Here is a 22537-nt window from a genome sequence, read left to right as displayed (position 1 = left end):
AGAAGCGGAACTCCTCGCGCTTGCCGCCGACTCCTCGACCGCCATGCACGATTAGAATCTCACCATTTGTCAGCGTTGTATAGTTCGATCGTAGGTGTTCTTCGAGTAGCGACTTCCAGTCCTCGGGGTCGTAGCCTGCTTCTAAAGGCCGCAGCTTCACAAAGGCGCCCTTAGGTAGCTGCTTGGCATGTACGGTAATTTTGATAGTGGCGTCGCTATTGCCGCTGCCAAGTGGCTTGTTTACTCCGTTTTCCGTGGTATGGTCTCCATCTTTGTCACTGTCTGGGCTCGCATCTCTCGAGGGCTCTGCAGATCGCTCTTGGATGCCCAAGGCCTCCTTCAAAAAGCTGCTCAGCACAATCTCGCCCTCTTCCGCCGAAAACTCGCGAATACCTGCGTGTACGGCTCGGCCATTGTCCGGATTTACCAGACGAAAGGTAAGCGGGTGGGGTAGTTGCTGAAATCGGTCCTGCGCTTGCGCCCGCGCATATCGCTCAGCGTTGAAGGTATATGGATTGAAGGGATCGAAAGCAGTCAAGTGGGGCTGGTTCGCGTCGACATGGACTACGGGTGCTGCAGCAAGCAGCTGTTCTAGCGCTGAAGGCGGCAGGAGGAGTTTGTCGCCAGGAAGCGCATTTCGGGTTGCACTAGCGAGGTTGTACTGGCCGGACCATTTGAGCTCTGCTGCAGCGGGGTCTGCCTCGGGGTTCATGACGGAGGGGGTATTGCAAAGAGAAAAAAAAGAGACGATGACAACAACCAGCAAGGACTCTGCCAACACAAGACTACATGAGGCGGTGGCACCAAGTCTAGTAGTTCTGTCAGTCACCGACGGCTGACATATGCGGCTCTGCTCGAAGCTTCGGTGATGGGTGGCGTCATAGCTTACCTTTGCTAGTAGAACCAGTAGAGTAACTCCGAACCGCGATGCTTATCGATAAGACGGAGACGCGCGTGGGAGACGCGTGCAGCAGCGTGGGAGGTTCCGGTGAATGGCGGGGAAGGACTCGTTTCAACTGCACATTTGGGCCCATCTATCTTGGGCCTTCAGTCTTTAGGCGTGCATTAGCCGCGAGGGGCCATGCAATATTGCCGGTCACTACTCCATGTACCTCCATGTTTCGATATGGCGATTCATTGCCGTAACTGGCCAAGGCGGGGCAGATAGCCCGTCTGGCAGTGTCACGGCGCCCGCTTGCGATGCCGCAGCAGCGGCTTGCTAATGTTTCCGGTGTCAAACACCTAAGCCTTTGGACACGGCCTTGGCTGCAAAATGTGTTCCAAGGCATGCTTCATCGCCGCCTGATCTTGCAGACATCTGCGAATTGCTGGCTGTTCCCCTCTTGGCAGGGTCTTGTATTTGCGATCGCCACAGGGGCCGCGCACCCCACGTCCGGCGCAACCCCAACCAACCTCTGCAGCGTCTCAACGTCCATTAGTCGATCCTCTTGCTCATCCCGAGTGCGAGCACCCTCCCGCAGTGTCAGATCAAGGCACGTGCCCCCAGTCTGGGCAACCTTCTTCGCTGTCATAAAGATTCGGTGAGTACCCGTCTAATCCGGCTGGCCAGCTTCTCTCCCTGTCCTTCCTTGACCTTCCGCCATGGGCCCTGTTACATTCACCCACGACCTTCCTACCTCCCTGGCGGACCTTCTCTCTAATACCTTAATTATACGTCAAACTGCCCCATATCTCCCTGTCTCTGCTCTCCGTAATCTGTCCCGAACCTCAAAGTCCCTCCACCATGCTATCATCCATTCCCCAGAGGCTTTCCGCTACCTTGATCTCTCAACCGTAAAGTCTGCCATTGTACCCTCTGACGGCCCTCTGGATGTCGGCGGCGTCAATTTCCGTGCCCAACGCATGGACGAAGCCCTCACTGAAGACGACTTCTACAGCGGTCCTCTACGACACATCTTCAACAGACTCGAAAAGATCCACGTCCTCCAGAATGTCCACACTTTGGTGCTAGACGGGCTCAGCGTAACAGCAGAGCTTGTCAAAGACCTGCTCACAGAAGAGAGATTCAATGTGCGCCTGCTCTCTATTCGTGAAGTGAAGAACTTGAACGAGCGCAAGCTTCAACAATACCTGCGATATGCTGTACGTCCGTCAAGGCCCGAGGGCACGCCTCGAGTCAAGGGCATCTATCTCTTTGGATCCCGCGACCCTCCTCCGCGTCCTGCATTGCTTCCGACAAAGAGGCAACCATCGCCCGTGCCGAGAGGGGTCATGTCGTCAAGAGGAGCGCAGATTGGAGCACAGTGGAACGAGAAATCACAGCAAGCATTGGACGTTGCGCTGTCACGGACAGAAGACAAATGGTACAAGTCATCCGGAAAGATTATATCGAAGCGTCCCTCTCCGGAATGGGCAGAGATAGTCCAGGAGTGTGCCGGCATTATTGCTTTCGATGCTGTTCTTTGTAGAGGTCCCCGACACGACCCAAGCAAAGCGTACATTAGGGACCCTTCAGTTGCGGGAGCTCATCATCCAGCAGCTTTCCTCCGGCCTTCGATTGCCACTGTTGCCCTGGGACCATCTGGCTGTGAGACATGCCATTCCTCCCCCGAAGGACCAGCCGTGTTCGGTAGCTCCAGCCCGGCTCATCATCCACTACTAAGTCCTGTTCCGCTACATGGCAGCACTGTCCGTGCTGCTCAGATACCACATACTCTTGACGGAACCACCCCTCCGCCTCTCATAGTACGATGCGAAGACTGTCTCAGAGGCCGCTGGTGCGAGAGGTGTCACAAGTGGTGGGATGAAGATTGTTACATGGTTCCTGCTACCGCCCAACGTACGGAATTGCAGCAAACTGAGATAGTAGAGAACCTCCAATCCGATGGGACCACTCGCATGCTCCCAAAGCAAAAGACCAAGGTATTTATGGACCTCTGTGTGGAAGAGTGCTTGCCTTCAGAAATGATGGCTGGTGCTGGCAGCAACGGGATGTGGGGGTGAAGAACCCTACCTTGGCGCGCGGGGAGCGAGATTACCTTGAGGCCGTTACGAAGTAGCTGGATTCCGGAACCTAGTCTTCTCTAGATTAGCCGTGGAGCCTGGTTATTGGATAACTGCAACCTGGAAATCGCCACTTGCGCGTCGAGGTATGTGCTCCATCTATAGGCAAGAAATAGGCTAATGTGGATACTTGCAGATTATCGGTGTAAGGCGTGATTGTTTCGGCTGTGGCCATACGGTATGTGCCCCTGTGCCTTCACTTTTATCATACTAATACCCGGCAGTGCATTACTTGCAAAGAGCTCTTTATTCGGACCTGCAAGAAGTGCAATAATGAGTATTGCCGTGAAGACAATGACGCTTCTTCTGACACCATGGTGTGTACAAGTCATGACAAGGGCGTTCTACATGCTGACTATTTCTAGTGTGATTGGTGTAACTACACTTCGCGAAGAACTGTAGAAATGTATTAAAATGCCCGAGTGACACTTCTAGGGAGCCTATGCCTACTATAGGGCTGCAGCCAGGTGCTGTTTATGATTGATGCGAGAATTCTGAATATGAATAATGACTCTCCTCTTGTTAGCAACATCGAATACCCCTCTCCACCAAAAGAGAACCAAATGAATAAAAAATTATACAAAAAGACTGCTTGTTCAACGAAGTGATTCCTCTTTAACTCCTGACAAGCAATTTAGCGTGCTTCTGAACTAGCGTAGACCTACCTTATTCGGCGTGTTGTAACTATGAGCTATGACTAAGCCAAATCGGCGAATGAAGACGAGAAAGCGCCGATGCACACGATGACATGTGGCTGTCGCATCTGAGCCGCAACACTGCGAACACACCAACTGCTTTCCTAGCATCCTAGCAAACAAACCCGCTACCCTTCTATCCATCCCGCTTTCGATGCGACCTGTCCTTTCAGCTCAATAGTCCACAGTGACGTCGGCCGTTGCCCCACGTAATAACTTGAACCAAGGCTTCATCCACGCGAGCTCGGCCAGGCATCCTAATTACCCTCCTATTCAATTGACCCCCTCGACACGTTTCCTCTCTCCAAACACTGCGCCCACGATCGGAATATCGGAAAATGGCCCAATACGGTTACGGACAGAACCCTCAGTACGGTGCAGGCAATGCACAAAACCTCCAATTCTACTCCTCGTCCTTCTCGAACCAACCAGTATCTGGACACTCTACACCCTTCCAAGCAAACTATGGCGCGCCCGCGAGCCAAGCATATCCTTCTCAGTATGGCGCCGGGTTTTCGGCTCCAGGAGTGAGCGGGCAGATGGGAATGGGTACATCAGGCCTACGTACAGGCTGGCTGGCAGCATTTGGCACAGAGGGGTATGTAGACAGCGTTTCGTCATGAAACCTTGCTAACAATGGGCAGATATGAGGGAGAACCACCACTACGTACGCAACGTCGGGAACCTGAGCATATGCGCAAGCTAACAAAATGCAGTGGAAGAGCTGGGAGTGAACTTCAAGCACATACAAATGAAGGTGGGTTTTGGGTAATACTTGGTTGTGGTGCTAGGCTAACGCTGTGCAGACGTTGGCCGTCCTGAACCCTTTCGGCCGCATCGATCAGCACATTATGGACGATAGCGACGTAGCTGGCCCGATTCTTTTCTTCTTGATATTTGGCACGTCTTTATTGGTATGCAAGACACGTCGTTTTACGTAGAGTATGAACTAACTACTGTTAGTTGTCTGGCAAACTCCACTTTGGTTACATATATGGTACGTGTGTTTGCTCTGTGCATATGCGGTAATTGACAGTATACAGGATTAGCATTTGTCGGCACTATCCTACTTCACCAGATCCTTTCTCTCATGTCCCCTCCCGTCAACACGGTTGAGGCGACACCCGGAGATCATGGTCACCCACATGGGTCGCACCTAGGTTCCTCATTGACATTTCCGCGATCGGCTTCCGTCCTGGGTTACTGCCTGCTCCCTCTCGTGTTGGTCGCCATTTTCGGAATCATTGTTCCACTTGACGGATTGTTTGGATATCTTCTTACAAGTCTGGCAATCACATGGTGCTCGTACAGTTCAAGTTCAATGTTTACCGCTGTTGGTAAGTTTGCTTTAAAGTCCAGAGAAAACATACGCTTACTTAACTCGCAGGCCGCATGACATCAATGCGAGGCTTGGTAGCATACCCTATGGTTCTCTTCTATGGCAGTTTTGGTATCATGGCCATTTTCAGCTCACGGGGCACTGGACAACTGGCAAAGGCGGCGGCATCGTAGAAGAAGATGAACATGGAGAGCTCAGCAATATTTTGACGGCAAAACTTGTAGAATAAACACTCAGGTGTCTGTACTATTTTTTTTAAGGATCATTAAAAATACAAAACATAACTATCCAAATGTGGTATTACTACGCACACGGGTGTGTTGAAGCGGGCAGCCAATCGGAGCGCGGATGACATACTTGGAGCGATGACGATGCGAACCCTGCACGAATTTGTTTCTCCCGACAATCTCCGCCACCCGTCGCATCTTCTTCAGTCCTGTGTAATCTTCCCTGCTTTTTCCCAAAAACACATTTCTTCTTCTTTACAGACAGAAATTCAAAATGGGTTGGTTTTGGGCAGACACCGCACCCTCTGCGCCCGCTGCGCGCAATGCACCTCATCCAATGCCACGAGGCAGCATGGAGCCTCCTGTACGTACAGCAACACTATTTGCATCTGCGCCTCTAACAATGCCTTCAGCCAGAATGTCCCATGCATAAGAAAGCCGCACCACCCGTCGTTGCAGAGAAGACATCTCAAAGCGCCTGTCCCTACGTCCCACCTGAGAAATCCTCTTCTGGTCCCTCCGAACCTCCAAAGACCGGCCTGCTCTCCCGCCTAAACCCTCTCAACAACATGTTCGCCGACCTCTCAAATGAACGCGCAGACAAGCAAGTCCACAACCTCCCTCTGGAGCGCGAAACCTCCACCATCCCCAAGGGGGATGGTTCCCTCTGGGAATACCCCTCCCCACAACAAATGTACAACGCCATGCTCCGCAAAGGCTACACCGACACAGACATCACCGCCGTCGAAAGCATGGTCGGTGTGCACAACTTCCTTAACGAAGGCGCCTGGGCCGAAATCATGGGCTGGGAACGCCGCTTCTCGCGCGGCCTCGCCGAAGGCTACCAGATCTGTAAAAAGGGTGAGGACGTAGCGAATTTCATGCTTGGCACCGCCGACGACCCTTTTGATACCACGACCTGGGACGATAAGGATATCCCGCCCCCGAAACTCCTGCGCTTCACGGGTCGTCCGACGGAACCTACGCCCAAATCTCAGATACTGCAGTGGCTCGGATACGTGATGCCTGAGCAGTTTGGCACGAACCCCCCGTTTGATCGCCACGACTGGTTCGTTGAGAGATGCAATGAGAAGGGGTGTAAGGAGGTGCGCTACGTGATTGATTACTACGAGGGTGCACCTGAACCCACTGGTGAACCAGTGTTTTACCTCGATGTCAGACCTGCCGTTGATGGGCCGACGAGTGCGGCTGAGAGACTGATTAGAAGTGGAACGGATATCTGGTGGAGGGCTTCCGGCGGTGTGGCGAGGGAGTTGAAGAGGCTGGAGGCTGCGAAGAAGGCGAGGGAGGAGGAGTGGGCCGCGAAGAGTCGGCAGTATAATTGAGGGGGAATGTATGGGGGGTTTAGTAGATGATGCATTTTATGCGGCGTTTTAGTAAGGTGGGGAGTTGGGATGCATGAATATGATGTTTTGTGGGGATATGAGTTATGGGTTATGGGACTTTTCTTGTATGCTTGATTAGGGGCTTCCGGACGCAGGGTACCGGGTTTTTCTTTTTGGGTCTATTTACATACCTTTTTTTTACTCTACTCTATTCAAACTTCACTTTTCAATCTTGTTCAATAATTTTGTCTTCTTATTTGTCATTCTCAACCCCAATTTACACATCAAAAAGCACACCAAATTTGAATGTTCAAAACTCACTTTCATACCATTGTTGAATCTATCTCATCTTGTCTCATCTCATCTTTCCCCGTGTCTACCTCTCTCTCTCTCTCAAGACACAGGTATACATTTAGTATATAGCAACCCTCCACTATATCTCTCGAAAAACAAAATTCAAACGCCCTAAAAATGCACATGAAAACCCCAAGAACAACTAAAAAGAAACATCTGCAACCCCCCTCCTCCACCCAAACCAGTGCCATGTTCAAAAGCCACAAGGGATGGGTTTAAATCGATAGAAAGGGTGAAATACCTAAAAAGGAGAGAACGCCGAAACACCATATGCTGTGATTGGTGTATTGTTGAAGTACTGTAAATCAAAGGGAAAAAAAGGTTGACAGAAGAGAAGAATGGGGAGGACGGGATGAAATATCCATATAGCGTCATATTGCTATGCCGCCGACTCGCCAGAAAGAAAACTCGTTCATTCGTCGTCGTCGAAGAAAAGGGCCACCGTCTTTACGCAAGGAGATCAAGTCGGATTCGGTGCGGCGGCACCCGTGATATCGCTGTCCTCGCCCTGAACAGGAGCACAAGTGCAGAAGAGATTTGTGTCACCGTATGCTGTATCGTCGTTAGTCAAACTGTCCCTCTGCAAAAAAACTAAAAATCAATCGTGAAAGGGAAAAGGAAAGACTTACCGTCATCCAACCTCGCCACCGACGGCCAAAACTTCTTCTCCCTAAGATAACTCAACGGATACGCCGCCTTCTCCCTCGAATAACTGCGGTTCCACTCCTCCCGAATAAGATCTTGCTGCGTATGCGGACTCATCTTGAGCACATTGCCCTCCTTGGGCTGTTTTCCCTCCTCAACATCCTTAATCTCCCGACGAATAGAAATAAGCGCATCGCAGAAGCGATCAAGCTCAGCTTTGCTTTCCGACTCGGTCGGCTCAATCATGAGGGTGTTGGCGACAGGCCAGGACATGGTGGGAGCATGGAAGCCGTAGTCTTGGAGGCGCTTGGCGATATCGATTGCTTCTATGCCGGCGGTTTCCTTGAAGCCGCGGACGTCGAGGATGAATTCGTGGGCGCAGCGGCCTTCAGAGTTTGTGTAGAGGATGGGATAGTGGGGCTTGAGGCGGGAGAGGATGTAGTTTGCGTTTAGGAGGGTGATTTTGGTGGCTTGGGTCAGGCCGAGGGCGCCCATCATTTTGATGTAGGCCCAACTGATGGGTAGGATGCTTGCGCTGCCCCAGGGGGCGCCGCTGACGGGGTGGATGGCTTGGGAGCCGCCCGTCTCACCGCGGAGGTGGCCGGGGAGGAAGGGTGAGAGGTGCTCTTTGACACCGATGGGGCCGACACCTGGACCGCCGCCGCCGTGGGGGATGCAGAAGGTCTTGTGGAGGTTGAGATGGCACACATCGGCACCGATCTCGCCGGGCGAGCAAAGACCGATCTGAGCGTTCATGTTGGCACCGTCCATGTAGACTTGACCGCCGTGTTGATGGATAAGATCGCAGGCCTCCTTGACGTTGGGTTCGAATACACCAAAGGTACTGGGGTAGGTAACCATGAAGGCACCAAGTTCGTCACTGTGCTTCTCGCACTTGGCCTTGAGATCTGCCATGTCAAGATTGCCAGTGGCTTGGTCACACTTGATGGGCACAACGCGCATACCGCACATGGCAGCACTTGCGGGGTTGGTACCGTGAGCAGAGACGGGAATCAAGCAAATGTCACGCTTCTTGCCAGGCTGCTGCTCGAGGTACTTGCTGATGACGCGAAGACCAGTGAATTCGCCCTGAGCGCCAGAGTTAGGCTGAAGAGAAACAGAGTGGAATCCGGTAATGTTAGCAAGATCATCTTCCAGCTGTGTGATCATCTCAGTGTATCCCTTGGCGCGCTCCAGTGGCAGGAATGGGTGTAGGTTGGAGACTGTGTCGAACGAAACGGGAGCCATCTCGGCGGTGGAGTTGAGTTTCATGGTACATGATCCGAGGGGAATCATTGAGTGGACGAGCGAGAGGTCCTTGGAAGAAAGGTGGTTAATGTAACGAAGAAGCTCTGTCTCGGAATGGTGAGAGTTGAAGACTGGGTGGGTCATGAACGGGCTGGTTCTCTTGAACGGTGCGGGAAGCTCAATATCAACTGGCTCGTTGAAGTGTGTCTTGTCGCCCTTTCCAAACTTCCTGAACGCTCCGAGCAGATTGGTGATGGTCTGAGCGGTTGTGGTCTCATCGACCGAGATACCAATGTGTTCGTCGTCGACCCTTCGGACAAGGATTTCCTTCTTTTCGAGCTCAGCAATGATTCCGTCTGTATTACTTTCAGTCTCGACGATGAAGGTGTCGAACAAGACAGTGGCATTATCCATCTTTCCACGCTGACCAGTCTTGAAGCCGTTGTCTATGATAGCTTGTTGAATGAGACGGGCTTTGGCAACGACTTGCTTTGCAATGGCAGTCAAACCGTTTGGTCCGTGGTAAACACCATACATGGCACTCATGTTGGCCAAAAGAGCCTGTGCTGTGCAAATGTTGCTCGTTGCCTTCTCACGGCGAATGTGCTGCTCACGAGTCTGCAGCGCAAGTCGTGCCGCCTGGTTGCCGAGCCTATCCTTGGAAAGACCGATCAAGCGACCAGGAATCTTACGCTTGTACTTCTCGTCGCAGGCAAAGAAAGCAGCATGTGGTCCACCGAAGCCCAGAGGCACACCAAAACGCTGTGCGTTTCCGAAAGCGATGTCGGCGCCGAACTCTCCAGGGGGAGTGAGCAGTGTAAGAGCGAGGAGATCTGTGGCTACACTGAAGAGAGCGCCCGTCTTATGTACCTTCTCAGAGAGTCCGCGGAAATCGTTGACACCTCCGTCAGTGTCTGGGTACTGAGCCAATACACCAACGAGATCTTGGCCAATCTCCTCCACCCTCTTGCTGTTGTCCTTGAGCACGTCGGCAACCTCAATCTTGATACCAAAGCCCTCAGCACGAGAATGCAGAACAGCAAGCGTCTGGGGGTGGCACTTGTCCGAGACGAGGAAAGTCTTGTTCTTGCTCTTCTGCTTGGATAGCGGCATGACGCCCATGGACATGGTCATGGCCTCAGCTGCGGCGGTGGGCTCGTCGAGAACTGATGCGTTCGCGATGCTGAGACCTGTCAGATCCGTCACCATGGTCTGGAAGTTCAGCAGCGACTCCAAGCGTCCCTGACTGATTTCCGGCTGGTATGGCGTGTAGCTCGTGTACCATGCGGGATTCTCGAGCACATTCCTCTTAATGACTTCTGGCACCTTTGTTCCGTAGTATCCTTGTCCGATCAGGCTCTTGCCGGGCTTATTCTGGTCCAAAATCTTCTTTGCGTTGTTGAGGAAAATGGACTCGGGCACTCCATTGTTCTGCCATCCATTGTCGTGGTGTTGGGCAAGTTTTCCAATCTTCAGCTCGCGGCCTGAGAGAATGTCGGCGGGGATGACTTGCTTGACAAACTCATCCAGATTGGCCGCTGGCGGGTCAAGGGCTTTGAGCATGGCTTCGGCTGTCTCTGCAGAGGGGCCAATGTGTCGGCGGGGAAAGGTATCGAGTGCCTCGAGCGGCTTCGCATGGGCTGTCTGCTGAGGTGGGGTATCGAATACATCGTCAGCAGCATCGACGGTCAAGGCCGCTGCCTGTTGTAAGGTTGTAGCATTCTGCTGGAATGCTCGCTTTTGAAGCGCTTGGTGGGTTTGGTATGCGACTACGCGCGATGAGCTGCCTGCGAGCTGTGGACGAGACAGCTGGGCGACGCATGACGAGCGCGTGAGCCGGCTAGCAGTGCTAGCAGCCCTAAGACATGCAGTCCTCATGTTTGCTGTGTGGTGGTGTTCACGCTACGAGGGGTAGTGGTGTTCCCCGAGTGGTGTTCCCCGAAAGGTGATGCTGATAGTGGACGCAATTGTCCTGTACTTCCCACAGCCGACTAGGTGAGGCTGCTGCTGCTGCGGCTGCTGCTGCAGAGAGGAAAGAAACACAAAGGGATTGCGCTGCGTCGAGACTTTTTTCTTGGAATTTTATTTTGGTTGTGACCATGGGTGGCTATCTATCTACGCAGCAGGTAACCCGTCACTATCCGCCCAGTGAGAATGGGCAGCCCAGCCGATAAGGGCAGGCATGTTGCTGGTTTGCTGGTCGACGGGCAGCGGGCGGGGGCCCACTAAACCCCAAGATGACCGTCCTTGCATCCACACGCATCTCTAGCACTTATTGGGCAAATCTACGCCGCTTACCTGGGCATTCCATTACTTCATACCCGTCTACTAGCTCGCAGCCCGTTTTACTCCGCAGCCCCGGCCATTGCGCAAGCCCACTAGATACTCGCCCGTCGCGGCGCCATTGTCCGACGGAGATTCTTTTCTTTCTCCGTCTCCTCAGTCACTGGAAGCACGCCTTGCTCACGCAGCTGCGCTAAGTACTCTTTGCCTATGTGTCCTCTGTTAGCTGTGAAAATTTTGTGCCCGGCCCGACTACGATAACGCACCATATCTGTACCCGACTTCGTATATCTCGTCGAATTTCGCAAAATCTAGTGTACCGTACGGATCAATTGGTGGCCGCATGTACCTGCATCCCGGCGTATTCTTTGCCCGCTCCAACGCATCAATACTAGAAACATACGCCAGTCGCGATTGGATTTCTGATAGCGTCGGCGGGTTTGGGAAACTCGAGAATGGGTTCCACCGATTGAATGTTGCCCAGAAGCCACTGAGTGAATCGCCAAACGCTTGTGGCGCGTTGTCGTCAAGACTGCCGACATCGACCGCAAAGATGATGTCTGCACCGAGACTCTTCATGTGTGCTACCGTCAAGTTGTCAACGTAGCCTCCATCTAGAAGCATGCTGCCATCATCACATAGTGGCGGCAGTAGACCCGCAAGTGACATGGACGCACGGACATAGCGCCATACATAGCCTGACGTATGAACCTCCGATCTCGACTTGCTGATGTTGGTCGTGTTGCAATAGAATTCAAGCCAGAAGTCTTCAATCTGCGAGTTGCCGAAAGTCTTGAAGATGCCACGGTTGAACTCGTGGCCTGTAGTATACGAAACACTGCTTACAGTTAGCACTAACCACGCCTCGACGACCTTCTGCAACCACTCACGAGGGATATGTGAGATCAAGTGCAAATCTCCACATGCTGCCCATGCGACCCGAGAACTTCTTCGCCCTGCCAAACATGGGAACCACATCTGCATCCCATGCGTATAGAGCACCGATAAAACTGCCAATAGATGTCCCTCCTACAATATCAATCGGAATTCCTGCCTCTTCCAGTGCGCGGATAATGCCAATATGCGCAATACCACGAGCTCCACCACCCCCCAGCACAAGCCCGACTGACCGACCACATAGTCGGCGAGCGAGCCGATGGAAGTCGCCTTTGAACGGTGTATCTGCAGAGTAGAGAGGCGTTTGACGAACTTTCCTTGACGTGTATTTTTGGATCTCGGCCTGGATGACTTGCACTCGTTGCTTAAGTGCGTTTCCAAACCGCCGCCCAGCATGATGAACTGGTTCCGATGTCGCGCGGAATGACATCTGAATGTGGTGATGACTGCCGTTGATCCAAGGTCGGTTTCGTAACCACTTTCGCGTGAGACCAGAAGCACAGTATCTTTCTGAATGCAGGAGCACTAGCTCTTTTCGCGCCGTTGTCTTCGTTGTCAACAGAAAACGCTCGTATTCGCCAATGTTTGGCGAAGATTCTGCCAAACCCACAAGAAGAATACAATCGGCTTGGTTAATACATGTCTGCGTCCAAGGTGACTTGACCGGCGTGTCAGCAACATAGATCACCATGCCATACTTTACTTCCAAGTCGGCAAGATACTGTGAAAGCTTGAGTTTACCCATTCGACTGAAAGCATGTCTTCCAAGATGGTTCAGAATGGCCGCTTGGTTGAGCGAAACGACGCCTTGGGGTATGCCGATCTGTGCCAGTGCATTCACAAGCCGGCTTCCAAAATCCACCACTGGAACTCCAGCCGAGACTGGAAGAATAGTAACTGTGCGAAGGTTTATCGTCGAAGACACATTCGCCCGCGTGGCCTTAGAACTCCGCTCTTTACTCTGTTCGTGAAGTGGATCATCGACCAAAGCTCGCATCCGAGACGCAATAATCTTCGAGATTTTGATGGTAATTCCAGGATATTCCAAAGCAAGGCTGTTAAAAAGCGTCTTTGGAAACTTTGCAAGTTCGGTATCCCGAATGGCGTGCAACGACCCAGGACGCGATGATTCGGTAAGCACTTCGAGCTCGCCCACGCTGTCGCCTTGACCGTATTCGCCAATAACCTTGACATCGTTATTTTCAGCATCGCGTATTGCTCTTAATCGTCCGTTCAAGACGATGTAGATTGCATCGCTCTCATCACCTTGGTTGTAGATGACTTGCCCGGCGTTCACCTGGACCCATTCAAGAGCAAAGTCGATGTGCTGAACCAGACGCGGCAGGAGTGTCGTCAGGCGCTTAGCCATGGTAAGCAACACCACTGGGTAGCGCTCCACTATCCGTTCAATGGCCGCACGAGGCAGGAAGCCTACGTAGACGTCGGTTTTGGCAGTAACGTCAACAAAAGACCGGTTGGATGATATTGTTCCAAGATATCCGGCTAGACCACCAGGTTTTGTCATGAAGAGACTTCGCCTTGTGCGCTTCTTCTTTATGCCTTCCCCACCCGAACGTGAAGGAGTATTCGAGCTAACCGGTCGGAGCGGAGGGCCAAAAAGGTCTTCCTCAGTGTATCCAGGAGTATTTGAAAAATTCCCGAACGTACTAGATTCAGATTTCTCTTCTTCTATAAGTACGCTCACGTCGAGGAATCCGTCAATCACATAGTACAAGCCGGGGTTTCGTTCGCCTTGCTCTACAAGAACAGAGTCTTTGGGGAAGAAGACAATCTCTACATCATTTACAATCTCTTCCACAATGTTGTGCGATCCTACACCGCTTGCGTTCGACATGCCTGACGCAGATGCGACAGATTCGGTATCGCCATCTCGTGAAGCTGCGTAAGGATCGATGAAGCCAAATGCATTCGTGAAGACGGCCTTCTGCCGGTTAGCGTCGAATGAAACGAGTTGGGGCGACTGTTCTACTGATGCAGTCGGTCTGGGCATTGGGTTTTCCGGATTGATGAGTCCTATAGCCTTGAACATGCAACCAAGTATGGACTCTCTGAAAACGGTGGCCTCGTCAATGGATTCTTGACGATGAAGTGTCTTGGGGCGAAGTGAGGGAGAAGCAAAAGGATTGAAAGAGCCAGCATCAAGTGGTGTCCGAGCATCGCGGCGTTCTTGTTGAAATGGCTGAGAGAAGCTGTTGCGGTTACTGCGACCTGCCCCTCGGGTCGCTTGTGAGTTGGTCAACAGATCGCCCGCGCTGATACGATCATTGCGTGGTCCTTGATCTGGCGAGGTAATTGTAGGCATTGTTCCAGAGTCCGCGTTAATTGTTGCGCCCCGTGCAGCGGCAAGGCGAGCTTGCGCAGCTGTGCCTCGTCTCAATGATACACTGGATCTGCTTCGACGACCAGCGCCCGGGTTGTGCAGTGCGATGCCCTTCATGCCTTCATCTGGGCCAATGCGTTCTGTCTCTTTGGCAAACTTTTCCTTGAGTCGCTCGAGCGGAGCGTCACGCAGGAAGCCCGGAAGATCGTACGTAGTGTACTTGTTCATAAGCTTCTCTGTACGAAGCACTTCGTTCGTTAAACTCAGATACTCATGACTGGTGGCAAGTGTAACTCTTTGTAGACGCGTAAGAATGACTTGTACAATATGCGCCGTTGCTTTGGGGTAGATGCGCGTCAATCGACGAAATGCAGTGGCTGGTATGATGGCAATGGTTGTGTCTACGGCAGCGCGTGCGACAATGTCTGGGTGGGCAGATTTCGACTTTGCAGGGCGCGAGGGTGATTTTCGAGTTTTGGGGTGTTTGAGGCGTTCACCACCGAATCCGTCCATGTCTAATGATAGAGGTGGTACGCTTTCAAGCCGGCCGCCTGCCGTTGGACTATTCAGAGTTGATGTTCTTCGATGCCGCATTTTGGACTCTGGAACTTCGCGAGGTGTTTGTGGTCTTGAATTATCCATACCAAAGCTGCCAGTTCGAGACAAGGGCGGTACGGCTTGACCACGGGGGGATGTTGGTACACTTAAATCTGCAAGATCGTCTTGGTCATGACGCAGCTTGACGTCTTCTGTAAACAGGGACAGTATGGAGAACATAGAGGACATGGGCGCTCCATTTTTCACTTCGGTGAGAAGCTGATAGCCTTGTCGGTGGTCTTGTTGTGCAGAGCCGCCGGGCGATTCACCCCCCATTTCGTCTTCATCCGAATCAGATTCTGCACGATTTGACTTGACAAAGATTTGGACCAGGCCATCTACCACAAGACAAAAGCCTTTCTCTTCCTCCAATAAAATGGTCTCTCCAGCTACCAATCGGCGAGTTTGCATGGTGCGCGTGAGCTCGTGAAAGACTGGGCGCTCCAAATAGCCGAAGACCTTGATAGCACTCAGGAATTCATCAAGATAGTTAGACAAGCCCCTCTTCGAGTCGCCTTCGGCACTGTCTGGAAAAACTTCGACCTGGGGTTCCTCACGTTGGGGTTCAGGCGGCAGTCTTGCATACATGGTCATGTACCGGTACCTCACAAAGTAGCTGATGGTAGACACGGCGAAAACCATAACAAGCATCCTGAGAATTTATTCAGCAAAGACCATGGACCGCCCCGGGTGACATACAAAGTGGTGAAGTTCATGGTGAAAGTCAAGCTCATGGAGAAGAGTGTGAAGAGCCATGCCGGCAAGGTGTAACTGGTCCAGTACAGAACGGAAGGCAACACGCTGAAGATAGAGAGAATGACACGGCCAAGCAGACCAAAGCTGGATGGAGGAGGGGCATCGGCGACCTTGACACCCATGACAGGCGTAGAGAGAACCTTTGCTGCACTGGAGATGGCTGCTTTGGAGGCTTCTGCGAGTGATTGAGAGGCGGCAGTTGCCGAGGCTGCCATGGAGGACATGGTGGGCGATGGGGATGTACTTATGGATGTGTCCTGGATGGGTGGGGAGATATCATGAACAGAGGTCTGGGGCAGTGCTAATATGATCCCGTGGAGACTGGAGCCGCATGGTGAACTGATGCGAGGGCACGTTGGAACATTCGGGAACGCAATTGAGAGATTGGGACAAGAAGGGTGGGCATCATGTGGGGTGGGTGCCAACTTGGTTGTGAAGTCAGACTACCCGCGCCCGTGCGCCGGCTAGCGCCGCAGTCGCGAAGTCCATCGCGGTTGGGCTGGCAGCTCTCGCACGCGCCGGAGCTTTGTGTATATGTTGTATACCTCACCAATTGCGCCGCCATGCCGCCCTTCAAGGATGATCAGATCATCGTCAGTATCACATGCGCTACTGATCACTCGCCGCATGCGCTAACGCCCTGCAGATTATTTCGCCAGGCTCCGAGACGACTGTCGCGCAGCTGGGCCTGCCCGAGTCCTTCACCCCGGCGCGCCTCCGCCTGAGGTCGCGCATGTTCCCCGCTGAGAAGGAGGGCGAGTTTGAGCCATATAAGATCCGGAGACGGCAGGATCGCCCAGCGGCAGAGAATGGCGAGGCCAAGGACGAGTCGCAAGAAGACAGCAAGCCCGCTGAGGGTGAAGAGGAGGTCATATGGGACGAGGACCGTGTCTCAGAGGAAGGCGCCATATGGCCCATTCAGCAGGGCAGGATTATCGACTGGCCATGCTTCTTCGCTCTCATCACCCACGTCTACAACTCACTAAACCCGCCCTTTCACACTCCGATCCTCCTCATTGCCCAGCCAGCATGGACGCCGCGAGAGCACGAGAAACTCACGCAGTTCTTCTTTGAGAAATTCAAGGTCCCCGCTTTCGGCTTGATGGACGCAGCACTAGCGACAGCCTGGGCATATGGTGTGCACACGGCGACTGTCATCGATGTCGGCAAAGACAAGGCAGACGTGACTGCTGTCAGCGAGTTCATCCCGCATACACAGGGTAGAGTCATCTCGCTAGCAGGATGTGGAGGTGAAGCCTTTACTGAAGGCCTCCTCGCCAAGCTGAAGCCCAAAGGCTTCAACCGCGACATGTGCGAACAGCTCAAGAGGTCACCGATATGCGAGCTTCTCCCTCCAGGAGTCCCACTACCAGGATCAAAAGATGCGCCTATCACTGACGGCGTGAGCAACCCTGCAGCAGCAGCTTCCACAGGAGCACCGGGATCCGGCGCTGCAGCTGCAACTGCAATTGGAAACGTGCCACGGGGTCCTGGCGTAGATACTGAGGTCGGAGAAGAAGGAGCTGGCGAGGATGAGGGAGTTCTAGACGTCGCAAGCATTGTGGCTGGTGGCAAGATGTCAGAGTACCTTGCCAAGAAGGAGAAGGAGAAGCAAGAAAAGGCCAATGCTAAAAAAAAGGGTGCTCCAGCTCCCCAAGCAAACAAGCCTGTAAAGCTACCCAACTCTAAGCTCGAAAAGGCTACATTCCTGTATGAGGATCATGCGCTCCTGGATACCCTGAAGAATATGAATCTGAATAATCAAGAGATGGCTGATGCGAAGGGGGCGTTGGATGAGGGTCCCAGCAGGAAACCAAATGAAAACGAGGAGGAGGGTGAGCCTGCTGCTACAACCGAGGCAAACGGCACCAGCGAAGCCAATAACACAAACAAGAGGACAGGATCAATAAGACGTGAAATAGAAGTTGGCAACGAACGATTCATGGCAGATGGAAATGGCACACTAGAGAAGATTGCAGATGCCGTATACAGGGTAATCTCATCCATTGACGAGGTTGGCAAACGAAGCGATCTTTGGGATCAGTTGATTGTCTGCGGCAATGGAGCGAAGCTACGAGGTAAGCTACACTATCTACACACAGCTCATTATGTGGCCTACTAACACGGACCTAGGCTTTAGAGAGTCTCTCATACAGACCATCCAGGCCAAATATCTAGTGTCGCCCTCATCTGCAACCATCTTCACATCTGAGATCCCATCCAATGTCTCAACACCTACGGGTACTGGAACCAACACGCCACAACCCCAATTTGGCCCACACGGTAACTCCCAAGTCAACCCACTTCTACTAGCAGCCACTACGGCCCAGACGCAGCACATGATGCCCCATGGAGGCATGCCCGGCATGTCACACAACTTGCACTCTTCACATGGCCAAACGCCCACGTCTGTTAAGTTCGTCAAACCCCCGGAGTACTTCCCTGAATTCAAAGAGGTTGGCTTCGACGAGTCAACCTTCTTGGGCGCTCAGGTCGCGGCCAAAGTAATTTTTGTAGTCGACCAAGGTCAAAGTAAGGGCTACATGACGCGCCCCGATTACAACGATCAAGGCCCACAAGCCATTCACGACTACAGCCTATAATCATACCCACGCGCGTCCTGTTCTGGATAGCGGCTCTTCCTTGGCAGGCAAATATGGGCAGGCTGTGTTCTACTTTCGCAGAGAAAGCTATCATGGAGTTTTCAGGCGTGGTGTAAATGGGGAATATCCTGGCGTTGCTTGTACCTGGCCAAAACAAAAAGAAAGTTATGGGTGTGTGTGCAGATGTGGAAAGACTATTGGAAATCCCATAGGTGATGGCCACAGCGATAGGCTACCGGCGCATTGCGGAAGTGTTTAGTCCAAGAAACATGTAAACTTCCTTTTTGTGTGGCTCCCATCCATTGTTTCACCCTGCCGTATTGTGGGATTGTGATTGACCATGTATGAGGAAGCGAGAGCTGAGCACTAAGCCCCTTTCACATTTTACTTTTCCCGAATGTGATGGTGGTGGTGAATTGCTGATCGGAGGACGCCGATAACCCCAGAAGTACCTAGTGACGCCCCGGTTCGGCTCCACGTGGTAAACATTAGCGACCCCCCGCTAGACCGCTTATAACCCGTCGTCCCTTCTCAGAAACTGATAAAGGACGCTGGCTGTCCCTCTTCAATCCTGTTCACTTCCATTGCTGAGATTTGAGTGTATATAAAGTGTTCTCTTTGACCCTTTTTCTGCACTTGTATCACAATTAGATTTTTTTCTCTCTAGGCGAACAAACAGGGCGATTGGGATACTTAGCCCGCGGATTTGCCGGTATCTTGGTCCGGAACTCTATCGACTTCAGTGGCAAGAGCGGTGTATCTGTCTCAATTCCAAATAGACTTTCTGGGGCTTACATAAGAGGAACAAGAGCAACAAGAGTTGTACTGGGAACATTCAAGAAAAAATGGCAGCATCAACATCTATACTACACACAATCTACTTTGGCCCCTTCGTCCACAGCATATCCCTCAGCACGCTAGAAATCGAGCCCAATGGCGCCATCGGCGTAGACTCTAACGGCATCATCCGCTTCGTGAATCGCAACGTGGAGTCTCTGGCCTCCCTTCTCTCTTCCCTGGACACTGCCTGGACAGACGCCAAGGTCGTCTCGATCTGCGAAACCAACAACGGGTTCTTCTTCCCAGGCTTCATCGACACCCACGTCCACGCGCCCCAGCACCCGAACACCGGACTATTCGGCAAGACCACACTCCTGGATTGGTTGCAAAAGTACACCTTCCCCACTGAATCCTCCTTCTCCGACATCAAACGTGCATACCGTGTGTACACAAACTTCGTCTCAAGGACACTCTCGCATGGCACAACAACAGCCGCATACTACGCCACTATCCACGTGCCCGCCACCAATACCCTCGCTGACATATGTCTGGAGCGCGGCCAGCGCGCCCTCATAGGCCGAGTATGCATGAACAGCGACCTAAGCCCGGAATACTACCGCGATGCAAGCGCAGAACAAAGCTACCTGGACTCTAAATCCAGCATCGAATACATCCGCTCCATCGACCCAAAAGGCACCATTGTAAAACCAATCATAACCCCGCGCTTCGCCCCCTCCTGCACCCCCGACTGTCTCAGCGCAATGGGCCGCCTAGCCCAAGAAACAGACACCCATATCCAAACCCACATTTCCGAAAACAAGGGCGAAATCGACCTTGTCAAGAGCTTATTCCCTGATTCAGAGAGTTATGCGGATGTCTATGACACCCACGGTCTCCTCACCGATAAAACAATCCTCGCACATTGTGTACACCTCACCCCCGAGGAACGCCATTTGATCCTCGCCCGGAAAAGTAAAATAAGCCATTGCCCCGCGTCGAATACAGCTATTACATCTGGCTGTGCGCCTATCCGCTCGTTGCTAGATGAAGGCCATACGATTGGTCTGGGAACAGACATCTCCGGCGGGTTTTCGCCTTCGATCCTGGAAAATGTGAGGCAGGCGATTTGGGTATCGCGACACCTGTGTATCCAGACGTCTTCGGACGCCGTTAAGCTATCTACGGAAGAGGCTTTGTACCTCGCTACCCGCGGTGGTGCCGCAGTGGTAGGGTTGCAAGATACAGTTGGCGGGTTTGAAGTCGGGAAGGAGTGGGATGCGCAGATGATTAATCTAGGGTCTGTGGGCGAGTTTGGGAGCGAGGCAGGCGCGTTTGAGGAGGGGCCGGTGGATGTGTTTGGGTGGGAGAGTTGGCAGGATAGGGTAGAGAAGTGGGTGTATAGTGGGGATGATAGAAATACGGTTGCTGTTTGGGTCAAGGGGCGGTTGGTACATTGTACAGAGAGGTATCAGTATCGGAAAGAAGTTGGGTATGTGCCGTCTAAGGGGTGTACGCCTTAAGCTGGGGTGCTGGGGTTCGGTGTAAGAAGATATGGATGGGAAAGTAGTGATGGCGGCATACGTATAGGGAATAGAAATCATTACAATGTCTTCCGCTGGAAACTATTGGTGACGACTCTATTGCAGTGTTGCCTGTGAAAAACACTTCTGAAAGTTGCAGTATGAAGGCGAGAGTTCTGTTCGAAGTTCATGTTGAGGTTACTTTGAATTGGCACACAGTGTGCCTCTGTGATATCTGTCAACGACTTTGCGGACTACAAAAGGTACTATTCATAAGGAGATAATCATCCAGACGATATATCAGTGATAGGTAGCTACAGCAAGTGCTACCAGAAAACAATAAATAGAAAAATGATATCGTATAGTTCGTCACAATTAGACTGATAATGAGTCTATCATGCGTTCCTATTCTTCAATCGCCAGAATGCTGAGCAACCTGTCGGTGCTGCCACGTATCAGATGAGGTTCCTAAGATGCGTATGCACTAAATGCTAGTGAAAGCAGGTCTTCTGCTGAGAAATGTTTAGGAGCTCGATCGAGGAGATGAGCTATCAGAACTTCTGGTGAGATACCGTATTCGATAGTGATGTTGCCACCATCACTTCCGAGTCCGCACAAGGCATACACCTTATCAAGGATATTTGAAGCTGTAGAACCTTTGTATTACATGAGAAGTTCAACAAGAGGACTCCATCGCTGCGTCTCGCGAATTTTTGTCCAGTCAAAGACGAGACGCATCGCTAGAGTGGCGTAAAGGGGTCCTACGTGCCCTGGGTCTTTCTTGTATATATTGGCTACACAACCCATAAATTTTACCAAACGTTCCCAATGCAACTCCTTTGACCCACAGTGTACTCGAATCTCTTTGGCAAGCATGATTTCTTGTATGATCTAGATTCTTGTCCAATAATCCCTACAGAGAAGCTGGCCAACGGCGTGTCCTTGTATTTTGTTCCGGTCAAAATGTGATCTGTACATATAATCGCCGGATATCCCGTATGCAGCCCATCTTTCTATGCTGACAACTATGTCCATAGCCATGTCGCTTGTCTTGTCTTCACTAGCTTCGCCGGGCCAGATCACCACTCTCTCATGGGTGCTGTATATATGTCGCATCATTTGAACTTGGTGATTCTTTTCCAGTGTATTGCTTTGGTCGATGCAAATAGCATCAATCCAGTAGAATCCATATTGCCTCTGGAGATGCATCTGCTCTAGGAATGCCCACAGATTGTGCGACACTGAAAACGCATATCTATTGAGAAATATTTGGCGAGTATCATTCATTATGCCCCAAGCGTAAGAGAGCGCTTTGTAGGCTGGAAACGTCTCGTCGAATGAATAGGAGCAAAGACTGCACAAAACATAAGAGGGATGCGTGCTCGGGTGTAATTCAAGAAGTCTGAACTGAGGGGTTGAGGTGTGGCTGAGTGGTGCCAAGGCATAGGGGCCTTTCATGACTTGGGATACTGTGAATAGCTGCTACAACACGACTGAGGTAGGTGTGATAAGTTGCTGAGCGTTGAGCGGGAGCCTTGTAAGGACTATGGGTCTGTTCGACACTATAGCTTGTTGCTCTATAGGGTACCGTGTGCATTTCAAAATGAACGGTAGAGCAGGTATTGGATAAGAGGAAGAAAAGCTGTTTGTATTGAGGGGTGATGAGGAAACAAGCATGAACGAGGTTGTCTACACAAAAGTGCACTTCTTGGCAAATTAGGCAGGTGCGTGCAGCAACGAGGCAGTGCGGAAATACGCATGTGGCACCTCCTTTCTCAACACCACTAAATGGTACAAATTATCTTGCGTGATGGGTTTGAAACAGGTTGGTGGCGCATCAGGCTGTAAAACCGAGGGCGAGAATGGCCCATTCAGCTGGATC

The 22537-nt window shown here is 51.9% G+C and overlaps 8 protein-coding genes across 8 annotated transcripts; 5 read left to right on the top strand and 3 right to left on the bottom strand.

Moving 5' to 3' along the window:
- Window positions 1-1257: 1257 nt before the first annotated feature.
- On the top strand, window positions 1258-3515 carry COCSADRAFT_39641 (uncharacterized protein). The gene is made up of 4 exons (XM_007704885.1): window positions 1258-2883; window positions 3161-3202; window positions 3249-3341; window positions 3390-3515. Exons 1-4 carry the CDS (start codon window positions 1603-1605, stop codon window positions 3435-3437), a joined length of 1464 nt encoding a protein of 487 aa, XP_007703075.1. The 5' UTR covers window positions 1258-1602; the 3' UTR covers window positions 3438-3515.
- Window positions 3516-3787: 272 nt separating this feature from the next.
- COCSADRAFT_149266 (uncharacterized protein) lies at window positions 3788-5355 on the top strand. Its single transcript, XM_007705111.1, has 7 exons — window positions 3788-4321; window positions 4368-4386; window positions 4436-4476; window positions 4526-4633; window positions 4683-4716; window positions 4763-5056; window positions 5107-5355. The coding sequence occupies exons 1-7, from the start codon at window positions 4058-4060 to the stop codon at window positions 5229-5231; spliced, it is 885 nt and encodes a 294-aa protein (XP_007703301.1). The 5' UTR covers window positions 3788-4057; the 3' UTR covers window positions 5232-5355.
- A 204-nt stretch (window positions 5356-5559) lies between these two features.
- Window positions 5560-6631, top strand: COCSADRAFT_174262 (uncharacterized protein; the record flags this gene model as incomplete). Its single annotated transcript, XM_007705110.1, has 2 exons — window positions 5560-5649; window positions 5699-6631. The coding sequence occupies 2 exons, from the start codon at window positions 5560-5562 to the stop codon at window positions 6629-6631; spliced, it is 1023 nt and encodes a 340-aa protein (XP_007703300.1).
- An 814-nt stretch (window positions 6632-7445) lies between these two features.
- COCSADRAFT_97696 (uncharacterized protein) lies at window positions 7446-10756 on the bottom strand (the record flags this gene model as incomplete). The annotated part of the gene is made up of 2 exons (XM_007705109.1): window positions 7446-7537; window positions 7615-10756. 2 exons carry the CDS (start codon window positions 10754-10756, stop codon window positions 7446-7448), a joined length of 3234 nt encoding a protein of 1077 aa, XP_007703299.1.
- Window positions 10757-11256: 500 nt separating this feature from the next.
- COCSADRAFT_98271 (uncharacterized protein) lies at window positions 11257-15874 on the bottom strand (the record flags this gene model as incomplete). Its single annotated transcript, XM_007705108.1, has 4 exons — window positions 11257-11369; window positions 11428-11999; window positions 12052-15648; window positions 15696-15874. 4 exons carry the CDS (start codon window positions 15872-15874, stop codon window positions 11257-11259), a joined length of 4461 nt encoding a protein of 1486 aa, XP_007703298.1.
- Window positions 15875-16272: 398 nt separating this feature from the next.
- COCSADRAFT_124175 (uncharacterized protein) lies at window positions 16273-18665 on the top strand. The gene is made up of 3 exons (XM_007705107.1): window positions 16273-16345; window positions 16399-17830; window positions 17886-18665. Exons 1-3 carry the CDS (start codon window positions 16316-16318, stop codon window positions 18353-18355), a joined length of 1932 nt encoding a protein of 643 aa, XP_007703297.1. The 5' UTR covers window positions 16273-16315; the 3' UTR covers window positions 18356-18665.
- A 245-nt stretch (window positions 18666-18910) lies between these two features.
- On the top strand, window positions 18911-20754 carry COCSADRAFT_39635 (uncharacterized protein). Its single transcript, XM_007704884.1, has one exon. The coding sequence runs from the start codon at window positions 19201-19203 to the stop codon at window positions 20653-20655; it is 1455 nt and encodes a 484-aa protein (XP_007703074.1). The 5' UTR covers window positions 18911-19200; the 3' UTR covers window positions 20656-20754.
- Window positions 20755-21456: 702 nt separating this feature from the next.
- COCSADRAFT_345036 (uncharacterized protein) lies at window positions 21457-22113 on the bottom strand (the record flags this gene model as incomplete). Its single annotated transcript, XM_007705106.1, has 1 exon — window positions 21457-22113. The coding sequence occupies one exon, from the start codon at window positions 22111-22113 to the stop codon at window positions 21547-21549; it is 567 nt and encodes a 188-aa protein (XP_007703296.1). The 3' UTR covers window positions 21457-21546.
- Window positions 22114-22537: the final 424 nt, after the last annotated feature.

The sequence above is a fragment of the Bipolaris sorokiniana genome (assembly GCF_000338995.1).
Source record: "Bipolaris sorokiniana ND90Pr unplaced genomic scaffold COCSAscaffold_13, whole genome shotgun sequence".
Taxonomy (NCBI): domain Eukaryota; kingdom Fungi; phylum Ascomycota; class Dothideomycetes; order Pleosporales; family Pleosporaceae; genus Bipolaris; species Bipolaris sorokiniana.
This window is presented reverse-complemented; position numbering and strand designations above follow the sequence as displayed.